This window comes from Miscanthus floridulus, unplaced genomic scaffold, assembly GCF_019320115.1.
Source record: "Miscanthus floridulus cultivar M001 unplaced genomic scaffold, ASM1932011v1 fs_523_2_3, whole genome shotgun sequence".
Taxonomy (NCBI): domain Eukaryota; kingdom Viridiplantae; phylum Streptophyta; class Magnoliopsida; order Poales; family Poaceae; genus Miscanthus; species Miscanthus floridulus.
The window spans coordinates 915-23,822 of NW_027096883.1; the positions used below are offsets into that span (position 1 = coordinate 915).

The following is a 22,908-nucleotide window of genomic DNA, read 5'->3' on the forward strand; positions in this document are numbered from 1 at the left end:
GTGTGGTCTGGAATTCCCAGCTGGGTTTAATCGGTTCGAATCGTCGTTGCTCCTCGGTTATAGAGACTCAACTCACTGTTCATCATCGTAGTATTAATAACTGGAACTTGAGAAAGGTCTGCGAAAGAGATTGATATGAAGTTCATGTTCTCATTACGGATCATGGCAGATTCATATGTGGTACTTATAAAGTTTTACCTTTGAAGTAAAGAATTTTGTTAAAAAGCTTTTATGCAAAAGAACTTTGATTATTGTTAAAGCCATACCTTGAATCCCATGAGCCGGCATTCCTGAGTTCTATCAGTTTTATTTCGGTTAAGTCTTGTCGAGTACTTTTGTACTCAGGGTTCGTTGACCCCTTGTTGCAGGTGAGCCTCATGAGCAGATCTGTTTTAGATCGTGCTGCATGACAGTTGTTCCTTGTGATGATAATGAGAAGTAAATGTGTGGCCCGTGGGTAGGGCAGTTTCATTGTGTGTTTTGTATTATATTATAATGTCACTCCACTATTTCATTTTGTAATAAACATTGAACCTAGTTGTGAGGTTTGAAACTACTATTTTGTAAATTATGTTATTGTAAGACTTCCGTTGTTTTTACTTTGGTGTAGATATTTGAATAAATGTTGTAATACTGCAATGACTCTGTAACGTGATCCTGCTCAGAAATTGTGGATGATTCAGGGTTCCCCGAGGACACCCGACAGTCTTTTTAAGTTAATGGAAACATATGCGTAAATGTCAAAGGTCATCGGACAGTGACAGGTGCATGTGGGCCCTATAACTTAGGAGGTTCTACCACACAAGTTGACCAGCCATTAGTGACCTGCATGGCCAACAGCGACTAGAAAGTAGTTAGACATGATGTGCTCATCAGCCATGGCTGATCTGCACATAGTTTCATAGAGCATGACCCATAATTCGGGGTTCTCCTTACCGTCCTACTTCTGAAGTTTTTCGAGCTTGAAGTTCTTGGGCCATATGACTTGGCGAAGGTGTGGAGTAAACTGCTTCAAACCCGATGGGCTGTGGGCAGTATCATATTCCATACGGCGATAGCTTTCGTGGGATGCATGATCGTTGGCTCTTTGGTTTATGCGATCACGCAGATCACGTCCTCTGAGGTAATAGCGAAGATTGTTATTGCCATCACGGCGATCTCGGTTGCCATCCTGATTAGCCCTGCGACCGTGGTTATCGCGACGATTATCACGGTTATCTCGGCGGTTGTCGTCCTGAACATCGTGGCGGTTGTCCTCCCGACGGTGGTTGTCATCCCGACCACCATCATGTCCACCGTTTCCGCCTTGACGGTTGTCTGATGGGTCGTTGTTGCGCGAGCCACGTTGGTTGGGTGGCTATGAGCGACTTGAGTACTGGCGGCTGTGGCTTGATTCGACTGAGACGGATGGAGCCCGGGCTTGATTTACGATCTCTACGGTCTAGGCCATAGCAACCATCAGGTAAGCTTGTATATCGTCATGAACTGCCTGGGTTTCTGGGGTATTGGGTAGCCGTTGCATTGTCGCCATAGCAACGGCTACGTTGGCGCTTGGAGTCCTGAAGACCTGTTTGTCCCCCACCCTATCGAAGGCATTGTTGAGGTCACGTGGCTAGACCCTTATGCATCGTGCCTCCTCTTCTGCTTTGGTTTCGATTTGTCGATGATTAAACCGGTCAATATTGCGTGCTTCGCGTGCGAGCCTTTCTTGTTCCATTTCACCGACTGCCGGTGGTTCGTCATTACTGACAACATTGATCAAGTCTCCTCGCCTTGGTGGGAAAGACGGGAATTGTGGGAACCCCAGGGCGTGGTCTGGGATATCCAGATCGTATTCAATGCCTTCATCATCATGATACTAGAGCTCGATGCGGATAGAGGCATTAGATGCGATGGTAGACGAGGAGCTGGAGCCACCCTCTTGGACTGTGTGGACGGATCCTTCTTGATAATCCTCAATCCGGACCATGTTGACGAAGTTGCATGGCTTCGGCCGAGGTCAATGTATAAAACACTAATCTGAGCAGCGTTGTATATTGTACGCGTAGTTGGAGGTAGTGTTTCGCAGGCCATAGGGCTGGGCCTGGTAGTTCTCCATCGAGGTTTTGTACTCGGAGAGCCGGAGACCCATCGCAGAGGCTGGCCGGCGATGAGCGAAGCGCCCTTCAGGAGTAGATGTGACCACGAGATCTGTACCGAGTCATGTAGGACGACTGGCCCAAGCTGGTCGGGTAGATCTATTGTGGGTTGCGGTTACCTACTCATTAGGTTGACTTTGAATTGAACTTACTAGAGGTAGGGTTTCAGCAAGTTTGGTGCTAACCCGATCAATGGAGTCGAGAAGGTCGGTGTTGTCGATCTGCTTCCCTTTGTAGCGAGGAAGTGGATGACGGGTTGTCGGCGTGGCTAAAGACGATGCGGGCGTGGTCGGAGTCAGATCCACCGTGGTTGGAGCCAGATCCACCATGGTCAGAGCCAGATCCATCATGGTCGGAGCTGTAGCTGATGCAGGTGAAGCAGTGGTCAACGTAGATTGAATCTGCGCCTCCTCCGTGGTCATGGCGATGAAGTCGCCGGAGCTGGTGGTCCAGGTGATCTGGCCGACAGTGAACGTAAGGCCGTTCGGCGTAGCCATGGAGCCGAAGATGATGACCGTCTTGTTCGCTTGGAGAGCAGTACGCACACCCCCTACCTAGCGCACCACTATCGATGAAATATGGTCAGCAGTCTACCTAGGGGTGTGCCCAAGGTAGTAGATTATCAGCAGATAGATGCGCAAGCAACAAACAAGATGGTAACATAAGACAGACACAAGGTTTTATCCAGGTTTGGCCGCCATAAAGGCATAATACCTACGACCTATGTCTCATTGTATTGCTGTATGTCAATGAGAGATGTTTTTTAGAAGGGTCCCCTACCTGCCTTATATAGTCCGAGGGGTAGGGTTACAGATCTAGAAACTAATCCTAGCCAGTTACAATTGCCATAGGTGGCCGGATAAGGATTCCTATTCTAACCGACCAGGATCTTGCTTGATCTCCAAATCTGCTTTGACTCCTTACGCGGGACTCCGAACAGGTTGGCCAGGCCGTGCATCGTCTTCTAGTGGACCGGACCCCCTGATCTAGGCCGGCCCAAGCCTAGCCATAAGGATATAGGGGTTAATACCCCCACACTCCTACTGTGACTCCCCCTGAGGCTGAGGCTCCACAATGGGAAGACGTCGTCCTTGCATCATGATAGTCCTAGGTGGACTACCATGAAGACGCTCAATACGCTCAAGTCTACCCTGTGCCTCTGGTGATAGATGATCTATAATAACAACTCCACTGCGAGCGCCTCCTCTCTCGGCACGCTCTGCGGCCTCTACAACTGCGGCGGCCCTCACTGTATCTGCATCTGGATACTTGTGCTTCCTGATAGCCAGCTTCTTGGTCACCTTGCCTTTAGGATCTGTAGGCTGGTGAGGCGGGGGCCTCTGATCCTCATCTCCTGGACCACCTCCGACGTTCTTCATCCGAGCCATCTAAAAGATCTAAGGAAAAATTGTCGCTGACAATGAAACAACTGCCTCTGTCGAAGATTAACTGCCAATGACACTTTCGAGGCTTGGCCTCGATCCTTACTCGTGAGCTTGGCCCCGAGTTAACTAACAACTGCCACACGATCTCAATGACACTGACTCGCTGCACGATGGAATAGATAGATATACAAATAAATATGATATATCTAATAGATGCGAAACCCTAGGAAGTAAGAAATTAGGTACGAAATTGAAACGACAGGCTTGCTACCTAACAAAACGGCGAAACGGCGAGAGGAGGAATAGATTGGAGGACACCGAATCGAGGGTTAGGGCTGGCAGTGAATCGATGGCCCTATGAAATCAGTGCTGCGATGAATGACTAGGTCATGGGCGAGTTGCAATGAGGATGCTTAGGCACGGGTAGGGCCTTACCAGCGCTGAATCGGTAGTGCTAGCACAGTGGATGAGCTTGATGGCATGGAAGCATGACGGCGCAGGACTAGACCTTGGCAAGCTTGGCTTGACATGGGCATAGCTGTGGTGGCGTTAGGGCACGGCAGCGAGCACAGCGGTGAAGCTCGGTGGTGCGAGGGTGGAGCTTGCGCGGGGCGGTGCAGTGGGCGTGGAAAGCTCTAGAGCACGGCTTGGCTAGGAGGCATGCGGGAGAGGCGGCGGTGGAGCTGGGCAGCACGGTGCGGGACTGCTGCGATGGAGGTGAAATCAGCGATGCTCGGGTTAGGGCACGGGTGAACGGTGATGTCGGCGGTGGTTTAGGTCAAAGCCCCAGCACTTTATTAAATAAGGTGGCCCCAGCGAATCAGAAAAGGAAACGAAGGAGTTCTGATGCCGCACAATTTCTACTAATTGGACGCTCCGGTGGCAGCGACCAGACGCTACCACCCAGTGTCCGATCGATTCCAGAGAGGTCCAAATCCTCTGGAATCACGACCGAACGAGTTCGATGGACACCGACCAGACGTAGCCAGAGTCCAGTCACCTAGCCTTGATGTCTTCATGATCGACCGGACGCTGAAGCACCTTCTGACCGGACGCTGGAAAAACACTATTTTAGCGTTCGGTCACTCCTTTGGCAGCAGGTTCACCTCCTGTGAACTGACCGAACGCTGGACATTAGAGTCCGGTGCAGCGTCCGGTCACTCCTTCTTTAGCAAATCTTCAAAGTCCTTCGTGCTGCCTATTCTCAATCAAGTCCCAACTCCAATAAGATCCAAATAAACACCAATTGGGACTGATGTGAGTGACCTCTCTCAAACCCTCAAGTTTTTCAAAATATTTTGCCTTAGGCTATAATTCTTTTTAAGAAAATAGGCGAAAAGAGGGTGATTTGAAGACAAACGATAAAACAATATTCATGCATATGCAATGCAATACTTGAAAGTAAATCTAGTTGCTTATCAAGTTTGATCCAAGGTTAAGCTTCTTCACACGCTTTTCGGTGGTTATCTTAACCATGTTAGACAAGCCCTATATGCATTATAAAGCATTAAACATGTTGTATATTACAATGCAATGCAAGGGACAACACAAGCTCAATTTTTAGTGAAGTTGCTAAAATCAAGCACATTGAGTTCATTCCGCAATCTACAAAATGTTGCCTCATCTAGCGGTTTAGTAAAGATATTCGTCAATTGATCCTCGGTCCTTACACCTTCTAGTGATATATCATTTTTAGCGACATGATCTCTAAGAAAGTGATGGCAGATATCTATGTGCTTGGTGCGAGAGTGTTGAACTGGATTATTTACAAGTTTTATCATACTTTCATTGTCGCACAAAAGAAGTACTTTATCTAGAACTACACCATAGTCTAGCAAAGTTTGTTTCATGTAAAGTATTTGTGCACAACAAGCACCTGCGGCAATGTATTCCACTTCGGCGGTGGACAAAGACACACTATTTTGTTTCTTGGAGGACCAAGGCACAAGTGATCTACCAAGCAAATGACACCCTCCGGATATGCTTTTTCTATCAACTTTGCACCCGGTATAATCCGAATCGGAATAGCCAATTAATTCAAATCTAGCTCCTTTGGGATACCAAAGGCCAATGCTTGGTGTGTGCTTAAGATACCTAAGAATTCTTTTTACGGCAATTAAGTGTGATTCCTTAGGCTTAGCTTGAAATCTAGCACATATACACACACTAAACATGATGTCGAGCCTAGATGCGATTAAATATAACAAGCTACTAATCATAGAATGGTAGAGAGTTTGATCAACCTTGTTACCTCCCTCATCTAGGTCGAGATGTCTATTGGTTGGCATTGGTGTCTTGATTGGCTTACATTCATCCATCTTGAATCTCTTGAGGAGATCTTTTGTATATTTCTCTTGGGAGATGAAGATTCCTTCTCTCATTTGCTTGACTTGAAAACCAAGAAAGAATATAAGCTCACCAATCATGGACATCTCGAACTCCTTCGACATCAATTCATCAAATTCTTTGCAAGAGTCTTCATTTGATGATCCAAAAATGATATCATCAACATACACGATATACCCATCAAGTTTCTTGGTGAATAGTGTGGTGTCGACCTTCCTAATTGTGAAGCTCTTCTCAATGAGAAAGTCCCAAAGGCGCTCATACCAAGCTCTTGGGGCTTGCTTAAGCCCATATAGTGCCTTGGACAACCTATAAACATGATTAGAATATCTAGGGTCTTCAAATCTGGGAGGTTGATCAACATAGACTAGTTCATTGATAAAGCCATTTAAAAATGCACTTTTCACATCCATTTGATATAATTTCATTTTATGATGTGATGCATATGCAAGGAGGATACGAATGGCTTCTAATCTTACAACTGGTGGAAAGGTCTCTCCAAAATCCAAACCTTTAACTTGAGAGAACCCCTTTGCAACTAGTCTTGCCTTATTCCTCACAACAACACCTTGATCATCTTATTTGTTTCGGAACACCCACTTTGTTCTAATGACTCTTGCTCCTTTTGGTCGCTCTTCAAGAGTCCACACTTCATTGCGAGTGAAGTTGTTCAACTCTTCATGCATGGCATTTATTCAATCTAGATCTTGAAGAGTTTCTTCAACCTTAGTAGGCTCAAAACAAGAGACAGAAGAGTGATGAGCAATAAATGAAGCAAGTTTTTGTGAGCGAGTCATTACACCCTTTGATGGACTCCCTATGATGAGATCTTGTGGATGATCTTGTAGTAGAGGTGTATTTCTTCTATTGACCACTTGAGAAGGAGGTTGTGGAGCATCAACATCTTGTGCTTGTACCACCATTTGTTCATGGGAGACATGAGTATCTTCATTTTCTACTCTCCCATCTTTTTCATCATCTTGTGGCATATTTGATGAAGAAGGTGGATCAATCACTTGTACATCATCTTCATCATCTTTAGGCTTGATGTCTCCAACCGGAATGTTCTTCATAGCCTCCCTTAATGGTTCATCACCTACATCATCAAGATTCTCATGTGCTCCTTTGGAGCCGTTAGATTCATCAAATTCCACATCATATGTTTCTTCAACCAAGCCGGTGGCATGATTAAATACTCTATATGCTTTGGACTTTGATAAGTAACCAACTAGAAAACCAATATCACAATGTCTTTGAAACTTCTCTAAGTGTTGCCACTTCTTGTAGATGTAGCATTTACAACCAAACACCCTAAAAAAGGAGACGTTCGGCTTTTTCCCATTGAACAACTCATAAGATGTCTTGCCAAGGAACTTTTGAAGGAATAGGCGGTTAGATGCATAGCATGCGGTGTTGATTACTTTTGCCCATAGAGCTTCGAGGGTGTTGTACTCATCAAGCATTGTTCCTGCAAGAGTGATCAATGTCCGATTCTTCCTCTCAACTACACCATTTTGTTGAGGAGTATAAGTTGCGGAGACTTCATGTTTGATTCCAACTTCATCACAATAAGCTTCTATATTTGTGTTGTCAAATTCTTTCCCATTGTCACTTCTTATCTTCTTGAGCTTCACTTCAAATTTATTTTGTGCTCTCTTAGCAAACTTCTTGAAGCAAGATGCAACTTTGGATTTGTCATGAAGAAAGAATACCCATGTATACCTTGAATAATCATCAATAATCACAAGATAATAAAGATTTCCTCTCAAACTCTTGTATGTTATTGGTCCAAATAAATCCATGTGAAGGAGTTCTAGCACTCTTGCGGTTGACATGAAAACTTTTGTTGGATGGGTATTTGCAACTTGCTTGCTGGCTTGACATGCACTACAAAGCTTGTTCTTCTCAAACTTCACATCCTTCAACCCTCTCACCAAATCATTCTTTATTAGCTTCTTGAGTGAGCTCATCTCAACATGAGCCAGTCTTCTATGCCATAGCCATCCAAGTGTTGTTTTGGTGAATAGGCAAGTCTTCAAGTTTGCATCTTCGGAGGTGAATTCCACTATATATAGGTTGTTGTATCTAAGTCCTTTGAATATCACTTGTTCATCATCCTTCTTAGATACAACAACTTCCTTCTCAGTAAACAAGCATTGGAAGCTACACAATTGCCCAATGGATAGCAAGTTGAAGCTCAATGAAGCAACATATAACACATTGGAGATTGAATGGTCATTTGATATTGCCACTTTGCTTAATCCTTTAACCTTGCCCTTTGAATTATTCCCAAATGTGATTCTTTCTTGTACATCTACTTCTTCATCTAGTGAGGTGAACATACAAGGATCACCGGTCATATGTTGTGTGCAACCACTATCAATAACCCAATGACTTCCACCGGTCTTATAGTTCACCTACATATAAGAGATCAAGCTTTAGAAACCCAAACTTGTTGAGGGCCTTTCACCTTCTCAATAAGTGACTTTGCAACCCAAATTTTCTTAGACCTATTCTTATTGGGAGATCCTAAGAACATCACTTTCATCTTTCCACTAGAATTTTTTCTAAGTATGTAGTGAGCATTGAAGGCAAAGAGTCTAGCATGCTTGGGCAAGGGTTGTAGTGGTGGAGTTTGGCACTCATGAGTAAAGTGGCCTTCTTGTCCACACTCAAAGCATCTCTTTGGCTTTGGCTTTGGCTTTGATTGTTATTGTTGAGCTTGAGCCTTCTTCTTCTCTTGATTTGCCATGTACCCAATGCCACTTCTATTCATCTTCATGATGGTGTTCATTAGGAGCTCACTTTAGAGATACTTGCCTCTAGTGAACTTACTCAATCCAATCTTGAGATGCTCCTTTTCCAACTTGAGCTTCTTGTTTTCTTCCTTGAGAGCATCATTGTTCTTTTCTTCCTTGAGCTTCTTGTTCTCATCTTTGAGCTTCTCATTCTCAAGAATCAAACCATCATCATGAATCATAGTTTCTAGCACAATAGGCTTGGTGGTTTTGAGTTCTTCAAGATCTTTATTGAGCTTTGCATTATCATTCTTGAGCTTGACAAACTCATCATAGTCATCGGCTTCAACCACTTGCTTGCCCTTGCTACTAGAACTTTGCTTAATGCTCTCAATAATCAAGTCATCACATGATGTAGCTATATCAATCTTAACAACATCGTTAGTAGCATCATATGGCTCATTTGATAAGAATTCTTGAGCAATAACAAGAGTATCATGATTCACTTTAAGAGTGGTATATTCATCTTTTAGCTTGTTATGGCTAGTGATGAGCTCTTTGTGCACCCACTCAAGTTTATCATGTTTATCTTTAAGCTCTTTCTTAGAAGATTTGAGCTCCTTGAGTTTGGATGACATAGCATCATTTGCTTCACTAAGCTCAACACTAGCCTTTTTGGCTATCTCATATTTAGCTAAAAGAGAATCATTCTTAATTTCAAGCTTTTCATTTTTAGCTCTAGTCTTTATAATGATCTTAGTGTATTTCTTTAGTAATTTAGCAAGATCATCATAAGTAGGTGACTCATATTCATCATCATCGCTATCACTATCACTATCATCATTATGAGCATGATCATCACCACTACTATCATCATCATGTGATACCTTTCGTTCATCTTTGGCCATAAGGCATAGGTGTGTAGAGGATGATGGCGGTGGTGGTGCTAAAGATGATGAAGAATCAATAGCAATAGCGGCCACCTTCTCATCGTCACTATCATCATCGGATGATCCACTAGATGAATCAATGTTCGTGGGCCAATCACCGACAATGTAAGCATTTCTACTCTTCTTTTTCTTGTAGAAGTCCTTCTTGCCATCTCTCTTTTTGTATGGCTTGTTCTTTTTCTTCTCATCTTCATCTTTATTGTTTGAGTTATCTTTCTTGTCCTTGTTCTTGTTCTTGAACTTGTCTTTCTTAGGCTTTGTGCATTGGTGAGCTAGATGATCAAGTTCACCATAATTGTAGCAATCCATCTCGGAGATTGGCTTTCTTCTTGAGCTTGTGAAGAACTTCTTCTTGCCATCGAACTTGATGCCACTCTTGTTGAGCTTCTTTAGCATCTTGGTGGTTTTCTTCACCATAAGAGCAAGGCTTTCATCATCAACTTCATCATCACTTGAGCTCTCATACTCAAGCCTTTCTTTGCCCTTCTCTTGGCTAGCTTTGAATGCTAAGTCCTTATCTTTCTTCTTGGTAGAGGATGAGCCATCTTGTGGCGTGATGTGCATGTACATCTCATAAGTATTGATCTTCCCTAAGATTTGTGTCGGTGTAGCGGTGGAAAGATCACCTTGATGTAGCACAGTCACAATATGCCCATATTTGTTAATGGAGAGGACACTCAAGATCTTTCTTACAACATTGGATGGTTGTATTTGAGTGAGTCCAAGCCCATTGACTTCCTCTACAAGAACATTCAAACGTGAATACATTTCATTAGCACTTTCCTTAGGAAGCATTTCAAAAGAGTTGAGCTTTTTTATGACAAGATGATAACGTTCCTCACGCTCACTCTTAGTTCCCTCATGGAGCGCACAAATATCCGACCATACTGCATGGGCGTCTTTGTGGTTCCTCACACGATTGAAAATATCTTTGCAAAGACCTCTAAAGATAGTGTTTTGAGCCTTTGCATTCCACTTCTCATAGTTCACCTCATCGCCTTGTAGGTTAGTAGCATCCCGAGGTTTTTGGGAAGCCTTATGAGATGGCTCTAAGTATACCAACATCTAGAGCCTTAAGATACGCCTCTATGCGAATTTTCCAATAAGGAAAGTCATCTCCCTCAAAGATAGGAGGAGGTCCATCCCTGTGAGACATCTTGCTCTAGGCGATTAAGCCTAAATACGTGAGCATGAGGCTCTGATACCAATTGAAAGGATCAAGATGCCCAAGAGAGGGGGTGAATTGGGCTAATTCTAAATTTCTTCGCAATAATTAAGTCATATGGTTAGCCCAATTAACCCCTTGTGCCTAAAAGGTGTTTCTAATTGTTCTACCGCACAAAAGACTTGCAACCTAAGTTCCAATCCTACTCTAGCATGGCAATTCTAAGAATGTAAAGACATGAATTGAATTGCACAAAGTAAATGCTCAAAGTAGATGCTCAAAGTAAATAGAGAGGAAAGAACGTAGCGATGTTTTACCGAGGTATCGGAGAGTCGCCACTTTTCACTAGTCCTCGTTGGAGCACCCGTGCAAGGGTGTAGTTTCCCCTTGATCCGCGCAAGGATCAAGTGCTCTCTACGGGTTGATTCTTCGACACTCCGTCATGGTGAATCACCCACAACCGCTCACAACTTGAGTTGGGTCACCTACAAGCTTCACCGGGTGATCACCGAACTCCCAATCACCACCAAGCCGTCTAGGTGATGGCGATCACCAAGAGTAACAAGCACGAACTCTCACTTGACCACGACAAGCCTAATGAGAAGGTGGATGCACACTTTGCTACTCTTGATCTTCACTAATGAGGTCTCTCTTTGGATTCTCAAATCTCAATCACCTCACTAGGACCTTGCTCTTCTTGGCACTCTCTAAGGTGTTTCTCAGCTGTTGGAATGAGCAAAAGTACCCCCACACATGAGTGGAGGTGGTATTTATAACACCGCCTGAAAAATGTACCGTTATGTGCCTTTGTGGGGTGATCGGATGCTCCGGTCGTGTTGACCGGACGCTCCGGTCAGTATACCCCGAACTCCAGTGTTTACAGTGTGACCAGATGCTGCCAGCGTCCGGTCAGCACTGACCGGACGTGTCCGATCACGATTTTTCCTCTCTGGAACCTTACTGGAGTCGACCGGACGCTGCCTCTCAGCGTCCGGTCACTTGACCTCTCAGCGTCCGGTCAAACCAGACGCAATCACCTTGGTCAAATAAACTGACCGGACTCTGCGCCAGCATCCGGTCACACCGAAACCAGCGTCCGGTCAGTATTTGACCCTCCATTCACTTCCAACTCTCGATCATACGTGAATGAAGTTTGCTCCATTGGATCTTAGGCATATGTAGGAGCTACCTAGCGCTAGTTTTAATAAGTGTGCACCACACCTAACTCACTAGACTCACCTAGGTCAAGCTACATATCCATACCCCCTTAATAGTACGGCCAAAGGAAAAAAACAAGTCCTAAACTACTCTAAGTGTCTCTCCAACTTCAATTGACACTTAGAACTAGTCCATCCTTAACCTTGTCATCCATCCTTTAAAAATCGAAACGATTTCCATCGTAGGGGCATGACCACCTCGATTGCCTAATCGATCTCCATTACCATGACCTAACTTAATTGCCTCTGCAAAACACACATTAGTTATAGTAATCTTGTATTGTCATTAATCACCGAAACCCAACTAAGGGCCTAGATGCTTTCAGCATTACAGACCTTTCTTGCCAAACCTACAGTCTCACAGCTGTTTCAACCAAACGGCTTTCGGCTTTCTCATAGCTGATAGCTCACAGCAGTTTTTTCACAGCTCACAGCCCACAGCAGCTTTTCTACAGCTCACAGTCCAACCAAACAGACCCTAAAGTTGGTTGTAAACTTACATTAAAGTTTTACAGCTCAAAAGTGAGCTAAAGTGCTCTAAAGCTTTTAGAGCTCTAAAGTTTAGATGATGTTATCCAAACAGGCCCTAAGACTAATTGTTGGTCCACTAGTCATGAACTAGTTGTTAACCAGTCCCTAGTCCATCTAAATAGACCCTAATTTTGTGAACTGATCGTAGGTCAGTTGATTAGGTTCCTTGTGGTGGAACCTGCCCCTTTGGGTTCAAGTTCTGGACGACTTGACTTGAGACGGATATTCGTATTTTCCTATATTTATTCCAGGATTTAACGACGCTATTCTTTCAGTGGTAGACGATGGGACGTCGACAGCGAGGTGCCAGTGGTGACTTCATGAATCTCAGATCTGCCGGCTCAGTCCATCGGAGATGTTCATAGGGGTAGAATTTACATACATGTGTTCATAGGATAAGTGTGTGTGCATGTTTTGAACGTGTATCATGTAATTCTTAAAAAAAACTAATTTTACCTAATTTTTAGCTGACTAACGATTAGCCCTTGTAATCCAATGGCCCTTGGAATGCACTAGCTGACGACCAATTAGCACTTGGTATCCAAGGGCCTTTAGAATGAAGATGGATAAATGACGGTTTCTTCAGAAGATGGAGAACAGACTCCTGTTTTTAAATTAAAATCTTGTGCTTGTCCAAGAACTGCTTGCTATCTACATTTTTTTCCCAAGGGAGTATACGAAAACGGCACCTTGGCTATCCCACAAATCTTGAGGTTGTAGGTGCTCTGAAAAGAAATTCGATCTGATGAGGACAAGTTCTGTTCTCATTGGTCCATCCACATAAAGTTAAGCGCGGCGGCGACGACATATTGCCCGGTACAGTCACAACCAGGAACAACTTCACTCACTCCTCTTTGACAAATCTAATTCCGATTTATGTAACAAAAGGGGAAAAAAGGTAAGCTTCCTAAGGTGTGCAGAGATTCTTCAGGTCTTCTTCCTTGGCGTAGGTATTCGGAATGAGCCTTGAGGCATAGGGATACAGATCCTTGTACGAATTTCTGATGGTGCCTTCTGCCACACCAGTAGCCAAGGATATATCTGCAACAGATTCTCCAGTATTATTACCTGTATATCAGTCGCAGGGAAATACACAATGGGGCAGCATTCCAAACCTTTAAGTGGCTTCTTGTCCTCTGAGAGTTGGGTTATCATATATATGACAGCGGCTGCAATTGAGATTGGGCTCCTCCTGCACAGAAGGATAAAGGAAGTGTCAACATATCTTTTTTCTGTCAGAAATGTGAACTACAGATTCAACCAAGTTGAAATGCTCATGTCTAGTTGTCAAAAGTCCATCGTACATGAAACAAATGAAACAGTAAGTCAAATCATGGCTTGTAATAGATTTTTGTGTTGTGGTTGTGGCCTGGCACATAAACTAAACATGCCGGCAATTGATTATGAGTAGTTCCTCTGATCATACAACCATTAGGTCATTTGCCTAAAATTGGTCTAAGCTTGAATTTAAGAGTTAGTGGTTCAAAAGCCACAGGCAGATCAAACAAACAAGCAACAATCTTGAAGCTAAACAGAAACTTTCATGCCACAGCAGATCCTAACTGCAATCAAGTGGAAATGGGCAATTGCTAGCATGTACAGAATTTGAAATTACAAACCTTATATCAAGCTCCTCTGAGCGCTGAACTGCCTCCTGGGCTGCCTTAACAGCTTGATTGTTCATCCCAAGAGTTGAGCAGAAACGCCTCTGCAGTTTTTATCAGCTTATAAGCTACCAATTTAAGAATTAAGGAAATTACCAACTCCAACAACAAAATGAAGCTATAAATTTGGGCAAACATACCAGAAAATCTCCGGCATGAATGGTTCCCATCTCCATAGATTGCCCCATCTCAACTTCCAGTTGTTTCACTATAAATTCTTTTGCTCTGCCAATTTCTTTCTTTGTGGCCCCATTAGCAACTGAACATATTTCTGCAACAATCCAACACAGAACAAGAACAATAGACGAACTTAGTGTTGCATGGTTATGAATTCTAGTGTCTAGGAAGTAAGAGAATTTCTAAGAACAATATGTACCTTTCACAGTTCTAGGCCGATCTTCTTGTCTACAAGCAATATATAGACATGCAGCTAATATGGCATCTTGATTTCTTCCCCTGATAGACTTGAGATCTTCAACTTTCTTGTAGATTTCATTTGCTCGGTCCTTGAAGAGTAAAGACCAAAACAAATAATTACTACATAGCAGTAATTTACCTGAATTAAGTTATAAGTTATTGTTCTATCGAACACAGGAAGCAGAAATCTGTTCAATCACACAATGGGTATTCTGGAAAGTGTTTAACATGTAATCTATCTTCAAAAAGAGAAGAAAAGCTACCATACAGAACATAGATCCCTACTCTTAGGGTGTGTTTGGAACGTAGGAATGAGGAACGCGGGAACTGTAGAAAATGTACGAATAGGAAAGGAATGAGGGTGCAAAATGGAGGAATGGAAAAAGATAGGAAAGTTGGAGAATCAGGTGTTTGGAACGCAGGAATCAGAATACAATAAGTGGAGTATTATTGACTTATTGTTTAAAGGAAGTTGTAAATATATATTATTAAATAAGTCTAAATGACATGGGAAACCAACGTAAAAGGCAACATCTTTACCCATTTCATTAAATATTTTTTCTTTCAATGGTCCTTATCTATTCACTACACGGTAAAAAGTCATAATATGCACTTTCCCCAATCTAATCTCGGCCCAGCTTTCTGCTCTCCGTTCTGACTCCCCATTTTACCTGCTTCCGATCGTTCCTAGAACGGCGGCAGCAGTGGAAGAGACAAGATCAGGATGGGACAGACAGCTTCTTGTGACGCGCTTCCTCATTCTCGCCTCTCTTCTTCGTACACACTGTCTCAGGCATCCGCAAAGGAAAACAAAGGAAAATAAAACCAGAGCTCGGAGAGGATGTTTGGTTTCCTTTGAAGTAATGTTATCCCAAACGATAAACAGTCGGTCACTTGCCGTTTAGCCATTATTTGGGCTAAACGGCCACCTAAACGGGATAAATGATCGATTAAACAAAAACGGCATACCACTGTGTAGCGTTTAAACAGTGTGTAAATGGGCCAACTGCCGTTTAGGTGAACACTGCTGTGTAATGAGCATCTACCTACAGTGTTCCAAAGGAAAGGAATTGACTCTTCCAGTATTCCAAACGCACGCCCTGATTTCCTTTCCTCGGTTTTGTGATTCATACAAATTCCCTTTGGAATTCCTCCAATGCAAATGGAGTCTTAGCATATACACTCACTTAAATTTTGTAAAATATCAACATGTAATCTGATGAATTACAAATATTCCTATTAAGGGAGCATACAAAAAAGAGATCATAATAGGTTTCAGTACAAATAGGCCAATTATTAGGACACACTCTACCAGCACCTAAAAATGGTAGATCACAGGCTCACAGCTAGCACTAACAAGCAAGTATAGCCATGTAGCTATATAAAAAAATGTTGGCAGTCAGCTTAACACAATGGAAAGTAGCCATCAGATTCCTTACCTTAATAGTAGCCACAAGACCTAGCCTGCAGAAGACATAGTTCGTGTCAGCATATTGTTGACAAATGTTACGAAATTAAGGTCCACACAGCTAAAATCAAATTAGCTATCAAAACATAGCTTTGAGTATTGTGCATCTATTCGCCCAAATCAGAAATATATGTGGCTGATATTTTTTTTACTGTATTATGTATAAAAAATGCAGGTACTACATGCCATCACGATCAACTTGTCATCAATGCTTAATTTTGACATATTGATGCATAGGTGCAAGCAGCACAACTATTCTAGCCAAACCTATTGTGTGCCCAAATAAAAACCGAACCTTTGACAGTTCCTGATGAAATTAATGATAATTAGATGGATACCCATCTTATGAAAGAGCGGAATTTCAGTAGATCCACGGGACAATCATCCAGCACCAAACCCAACAAGAATATACAAAAGCCATAGACGCAAATATATCAATCAGACGTTCCAAATCTAGACCCCCGCAGTCATAACCAACGCTGAAACCCCACATCACATTCCCCATCTAAATATCTAAATCCATCGCCCCAGACCTAAAATCAGGCAGCGCGACACACGCACAAACGAACAGGCACGCGACATATTCTAGAAATCAGCGCAAACTACTAGCACCGCCACATACTTTGATCGAATCGGATCGAACCTGTAGCGTAAGTAAGGGAGGAGCGGAGAGGCGGACCTGTCAGCCATGTTAGCGATGGTGCGGAAGGCGAGGATGAGGGATCGGTCGGGGTTGGAGCCGCGGTTCTGCCACCTGCCGAGGGAGGAGGAGAGGAAATCGCCCTGCGCGCCGTTGGGCTTGGCGATGACGGTGGAGAGGCCGCCATCGGTGAGGAGCGGGTTGGTGGGGCCGCCGACACGGACGGGGTCGTTGTCGTTGGACTCGTTGGCGAAGGTACGCCACTCGGAGGTCTCGTCGACGGAGTGCGCCTCGAGGACCAGGCCGCACTCGGTGCACACCATGTCCCCCGCCGAGTGGTCGAACGCCACCTCCGTCTGCTTCTTGCAGTCGGGGCAGAAGGAGTCGCTCATCTCGCCCGACGGCCGCCTCCCCTCCCCTCCCCTCCTTCCTTCCTTTCTCCCTCCTCCCACGCAACCGGTGCTGTGAGGCGCGGCGCGGCGATTTGGGGGCGGGGGAGAGCGAGCGCCCACAGGAGAGGAGGGGGAGGAAGGCGAGTGGGGGAGAGAGAGACAGGGAGGGAGAGGCAGGCGGACGGGGCAGACCGGGAGACGAGAGGTTGGGTTGGGCTTTTATCAGTTCGGCGAGAGTTTCGTGTTTGGTCTGCTTGCGGTTTCTGTCCGGCGCTCGGGTCCTGGGTCGGCGGCTGCTGCTGCTGCTGCTGCTGGCCCGCCGCGACAGCGATGCCGTGGCGTACGGGCGTGCGGTGCTCGTGGCCTTTTGGAATGGATCAAGCCGTTGATCCGGCCGTGTCTACACGTGAGACGGGGCAGCAGAGCGGTAGTGTACTAGGGTTCGACCGACTTGGCTTTCTATTCACTCCGTTCGTTCGGTTTCAGCCAGCCTAAATCAGCCAGTCAACCGTGTTTTTCTCTCACAATAAATCAGCACCAGCCAGCTTAAACCAACTTAGAAACCAACCAGCGAACAGACTGATGGCTAGTCGACACTCTCGACTTGGCTAGTCGACTCTCTTGCGTTGCCGCGTTGTCTTTTGCTGGAGACGCTGATGCATTCCACGACGCAGTAAGTTCTGGACACCGCATCCGGCGTTGCGCTGCAGCCGCAGCAGCCAGCGCCAGAAGTGGCAATTGGCAAAGATTTTACGACGACAGTATTCGGATTCAACCTTCAAGTGGCAAAGAGAAAGGGTCCGAGGAGCGATCCATGCCACCCACAGGAGTTTTAACTCGGAGCGCCTTTTTGCTTTTCGGACACGCACGCGCATGGGCACGGCTCCTGCACTCCTGGTAGTCTACTAGTACTCCTGCACACCATTTCTGTGTCTGGTCAACAAACCGAAGAATTGCAGGCGGAACTGGTGTGAGCTGCCAGGAAGAATGCATGAGGCAACCGCAATCCACCCTCAATCCAACTAGACCATCCTGAACTGACTATTAAAGGAAAACTGTACTAAAGATTAGTAATGGACCAGAAAGGAACCCCTAGTCCCCTACTCCTGATAATCCCAATGTCAAGTGAATACGACCTGATAGGCCTTGGTCCCACGATTTTCACATGGCTAGTTCTGCATAGATCAAGATCAATTTGCTTGCGGCAAAAACATATGAAAGCATTCTGGAATTATCTAATCCAAAGAGACCATTACCACCTGATTCTAAGACCACGACAGTCATACAGCAGAAGCTACAAGTACTGAGAGATTGGGTAATCAAGAAACGGGCAGCTACAAACAATCTCAATGACAACCTATCTTTTAACGCCTTTAGTTCCACCCCAAATTTCCAAAAAGTGCTACAGTAACTGTCACATCGAATGTTTGCGGCCCGTGCATAGAGCATTAAATGTAGACGAAAAAAAAATTAATTGCACAGTTTGGTAGAAAATTACGAGACGAACGTTTTGAGCCTAATTAGTCCATGATTGAACACTAATTGCCAAATAAAAACGAAAGTGCTACAGTAGCACCAAATTCCAACTTCCTGGACCTAAACACGCGCTAAGAGGACCCTTGCAGCAATTTTGTCATACATAGTCATAACTCGTAACATCATCAACTAAAAAAGGCTCCACTTCTTACACCACCCCTGAGGGAAGCCGTAGCACCAGTTGCCCACCAACCAGACTGTACAACGACAATCACTTATTAGACGATGCCCAAAGGAACGGTCAACTAAATTTAACAGTGATACTGAATTTACCTCTTCACATAGTAGTAGCAGAAATCTGCAAGGATGAATGTCTGCACGATTTCTGATAAAAGCACCATAGACGGCCACAAACCATAGCCGAGAGCTGTCAACAGACGGCCACGCGTGTCCAAAACCTACATTACAGAATTTGTGGCTTCCGATGATCAGGGTTTGAGTACCATTTCCCTAAGTGCATTTTAGTGATGTGAAAACACTAGACTAGAGAATTGGAAGTGTTTTTTCATGATCATGAGTGACTACAAATCTACAATGGTCATAAGACACTCCCCACCACCCCAAAACAAGAAATCTGTCTGTTCAATAAAAATGACCTAGGTAAACGTAAAAAAGTTCTCACATCTACGATAACAGTCTATATTGCCCAGCATTCTGTTAGGTGCAAAAAACAATAAGAACAAAAACGAAGGCTGCTACAATATAATACAGCTGTGTATGTACTAGCTGGTTTTAGACTCAGTAGAACTAAAACTGAGTATATGAGATGTGACTTCGGCACTACTACTCGGGAGGAGGAAGATATTAGTTTGGAAGGTCAAGTAGTGCCTAGGAAGGATACCTTTCGATATTTAGGATCAATGCTACAGAGAGACGGGGATATTGATGAAGATGTTAGCCATAGAATCAAAGCAGGGTGGATGAAGTGGCGGCAAGCATCTGGTGTCTTATGTGACAAAAGGGTACCACAGAAGCTAAAAGGCAAGTTTTATAGGACGGCGATTAGACCTGCTATGTTGTATGGTGCAGAATGTTGGCCTACGAAAAGACATGTTCAATAGTTAAGTGTCGCGGAAATGCGTATGCTGCGTTGGATTTGCGGTCATACAAGAAGGGATCGAGTTCGGAACGATGATATACGTGATAGATTAGGGGTAGCATCAATTGAAGAAAAGCTTGTCCAACACCGGTTGAGATGGTTTGGACATGTGCAACGGAGACCTCCAGAGGCACCGGTGCGTAGTGGAATCCTAAGCCAGGATAGTAACGTGAAGAGAGGCAGAGGAAGACCGAAGTTGACTTGGGTAGAGGCAATAAAAGGTGACTTGAAAGGATGGAATATACCTAAAGACTTAGCCTTAGATAGGAGTGCTTGGAAGACAGCTATTCACGTGCCTGAACCTTGATTGCTTCTGCTGGGTTTCAACTCTAGCCTACCCCAACTTGTTTGGGACTTAAAGGCTTTGTTGTTGTTGTTGTTGTTGTGTATGTACTAGCTCAAGAGTTTATCCAAAAAGACGGACCTGTAGAACCCAGTGGGCGCAGCTAAGAAACCTTGCAACCCCCAATGCAAATACATAGTGAGCTGTAAACGGTTCAACAATCTGCAAAAGATGGTAAAACTAAGTCAAACTTATTATCCTGCAATCAATGGAACCAAATGGCAAGATGGTGATATTACCTTAGTATTTTGCATCAGGCGTAACTGTGGCAGCACTGAAACAGCTTCCAAATAAACACAGAACGCCCAGGAGATCCGATTCACAATGTTATGAGATGTTGAAGGATGAATATGTAGTGCCAGTCCAGCACACGGTAGCACCTTGAAAGGTAATAACAAAAGCCCAAGCACAATAAGATGGCAATATACAACTAAGATGTGCAATGTTGTGGCAGAAGAAGTAAAATTAGCCAGCATAAGTCCAATGCCTTCTGTTAGCAGAAGCATCAGAGAAGCACTACCTCCAATCCCAGAAGTACAGAAAGAGATATGAATTTCAAAACATTTCAATAATAAATGATCTAAAAGGTGATGTGCATTCTAACCATAAAGCTCACAGAGCCTTGGTCTTAACCTAACCAACTTCAGTACAAAGCAAATACATTGAGATGATAATGTGGCTCTATTTTGCAGAAACTGGACAGCTCCAAATCAATATCAATCACATGGGTATGAGAAACTGAAAATCTTAGCTAAGAACAGAAACTGATCTGAATTCATAGTTTATTTCTTACCACATAGTACAACGCAAAGTTATCCTTGTCCACCATATAAGTTGACCTCAGTTTGAACCGTATCATATAAATAACAAACAGTGTGGCTAGAAGTGTAGCAGTGTCCAGAATCGTATGGATGTCATACTCCATGACAAAGCTGCAGTACAGTCTAACAGCTAGAAATAACGCAGTTAAATCCTGAGACTTGAGGGATAGTCCTGCAACATGAAAAGCAAAGGCGTTGAGACAGACATTCTAAAGAAATCATATACATCGGACAGTGAATTTTAGGGTAATTTTCACAGCTAGAGGTGGGATTTTTTGAAAAAATATCAAACCAAATGAGTTTGTATACGATTAGATCCACCAAGTGAAAGAAATCACAAGGTAAACCATCAATAAGTTTATATTGCACATATGAATAATCTCAAGATCTCTGATATGGTAATTCCAAATCTAAACCATGCCAAGTAGATACACAACTGATTCGTATAAAATCTATAGTAATCGAAACATCTGCAGTATATAAAACAAAATCTATGCACTTGGAATAAGGGATTCGCTAACTGGAAGAAATGATACAAGAATGCATAATTCAGTAGAAGGAATTCTAATAAACAAATAGATGTTGAAAGAGCTAAAAAGAACAAAAAATAATGGAAACCACGCGATTCTTATTCAAGATTTGGTTTCCCCAGATTTTTCAAAACAGCTGTCGAAACGCTGCACCATTCTAAGAAACGAGTCTAATAAGCCTATACAGATTTCCCCAGTCAAATCAAAAGGATAATGTAATCAAGCACGTCTTGCAGCTCCAAAATATACCAGATGAGTACTTTAGCACTGAATCCTGTATAAAAACCCCAGACCATAACAGTGCTACACATCTGTCTAGCCTCACAACAAACATTATCTAAAAAATGGACAAAAACATAAGGGGTATTTATAGATATAAAAATAGATCGAATAAATATTCTAACCTTCCGCCTCCTAGATAGATGTACACAGAAGTAAACCACAAATTCTTCGCAAAATAAAAATTGCAAACCATGCCGGTAAAATCGCCTTCTGAAACGCTGAATTGGCGGGCCAAATCCTATAAACATCCTAGACCCTATCGGCGCCGGCACGGGCGATCTCGACAGATCGGGAACGGGCGTCAAAGAAGCGGACGGAAACGAACCGGCGCAGGTCTTCTCCTTGGTGAGCTTGTAGATGAGGACGCCTATGCCGAGTGCGTGAGCAGCCTCGGCAGCGGCGAAGAGGTTGTCGTGGTCGTGGACGATGAAGCGGATGAAGACGAGCGCGGCCATGCCGGTGACAACGGCCAGGAAGGCCTTCACCTTGGGCGGCTGCCGCCGCACCCACGACGTCACCACGCCGAGCGGCCGCTTCGGCCCCCTCATCTCGTCTCCGCTTGGTCGCCTCGCGTTCGCACCACCACCGCCGGTCGAAGAACACGGGAGAATTTTTCTTATTATTTTCTTTCCTTATTATTATTTTTTGTTTCTCTCTCTCTTCCTGCGCTCTCGTGTCTTTGGGGGGCGACGGATAGATCGCGGCGGTGTTGGCTGGCTGCGTTGGTGATTTGGCCATTTGCCGTTTGGGGAGAGGCTGGCGGAGTTAACGTGAGGCACTGAGATTTGGAACACTCCTATGTACCGTTTTTATTATATATTTTTTATTTTATTTACTCATCACGAGTTTTACCTTCCATGGTAAATTACATCAAAATTATTGATTATATTCTATCTTGTTTTCACGTAGCCAATTTTTGGTAACCATTTGTTACTGCCTTCCAGATAAAATATGACTGACAAACAATATTGTAAAAATATGTGCTTATCATACTCAAATAGTGATGTGTTTCTTTTTACCTCTAATCAATTACTCCAAACTTTAGCTTCTATATTTTTAATATAACAAATATATGTGGAGGATATAATAAATATAAATATATGGTTTTATAGAAATGTCAAGAGCCTATCAAGTATCACATTGGCATAATAGTGTAGATACCTGCATTTGCAGCATTTTCTTTCCTGTGAACAACGAATTATTGGAAGCAGGTAGGAAAGTGGAGCTCCACTACGCATCGCTCTCC

General features: G+C 43.8%; 2 protein-coding genes across 2 annotated transcripts; both read right to left on the bottom strand.

Annotated features, from left to right (window-relative positions):
* Positions 1–13,191: 13,191 nt before the first annotated feature.
* Positions 13,192–17,275, bottom strand: LOC136532108 (transcription initiation factor IIB-like). Its single transcript, XM_066524720.1, has 7 exons — positions 16,699–17,275; positions 15,991–16,015; positions 14,511–14,640; positions 14,275–14,405; positions 14,090–14,178; positions 13,586–13,662; positions 13,192–13,511 (listed from the first exon to the last, which is right to left on the bottom strand). The coding sequence occupies exons 1-7, from the start codon at positions 17,049–17,051 to the stop codon at positions 13,378–13,380; spliced, it is 939 nt and encodes a 312-aa protein (XP_066380817.1). The 5' UTR covers positions 17,052–17,275; the 3' UTR covers positions 13,192–13,377.
* Positions 17,276–18,095: 820 nt separating this feature from the next.
* Positions 18,096–22,378, bottom strand: LOC136532109 (uncharacterized). Its single transcript, XM_066524721.1, has 6 exons — positions 21,988–22,378; positions 20,823–21,022; positions 20,269–20,409; positions 20,111–20,191; positions 18,861–18,985; positions 18,096–18,784 (listed from the first exon to the last, which is right to left on the bottom strand). The coding sequence occupies exons 1-6, from the start codon at positions 22,208–22,210 to the stop codon at positions 18,736–18,738; spliced, it is 819 nt and encodes a 272-aa protein (XP_066380818.1). The 5' UTR covers positions 22,211–22,378; the 3' UTR covers positions 18,096–18,735.
* Between the last annotated feature and the right edge of the window lie 530 nt (positions 22,379–22,908).

Bases quoted from the DNA above. Each gene is read 5' to 3' on its own strand.
- LOC136532108 (XM_066524720.1), bottom strand. From the start codon at position 17,051: ATGAGCGACTCCTTCTGCCCCGACTGCAAGAAGCAGACGGAGGTGGCG. The intron at 14,641-15,990 runs GTAAGGAATCTG...TTACTCTTCAAG, and splicing joins GTCTTGTGGCTACTATTAAG to GACCGAGCAAATGAAATCTA. The intron at 14,406-14,510 runs GTACATATTGTT...GGATTGTTGCAG, and splicing joins TCGGCCTAGAACTGTGAAAG to AAATATGTTCAGTTGCTAAT.
- LOC136532109 (XM_066524721.1), bottom strand. From the start codon at position 22,210: ATGAGGGGGCCGAAGCGGCCGCTCGGCGTGGTGACGTCGTGGGTGCGG. The intron at 20,410-20,822 runs GTAAGAAATAAA...TTACCTTTCAAG, and splicing joins ACTTTGCGTTGTACTATGTG to GTGCTACCGTGTGCTGGACT. The intron at 18,986-20,110 runs GTCCGTCTTTTT...TCTGTAATGTAG, and splicing joins GCGCCCACTGGGTTCTACAG to GTTTTGGACACGCGTGGCCG.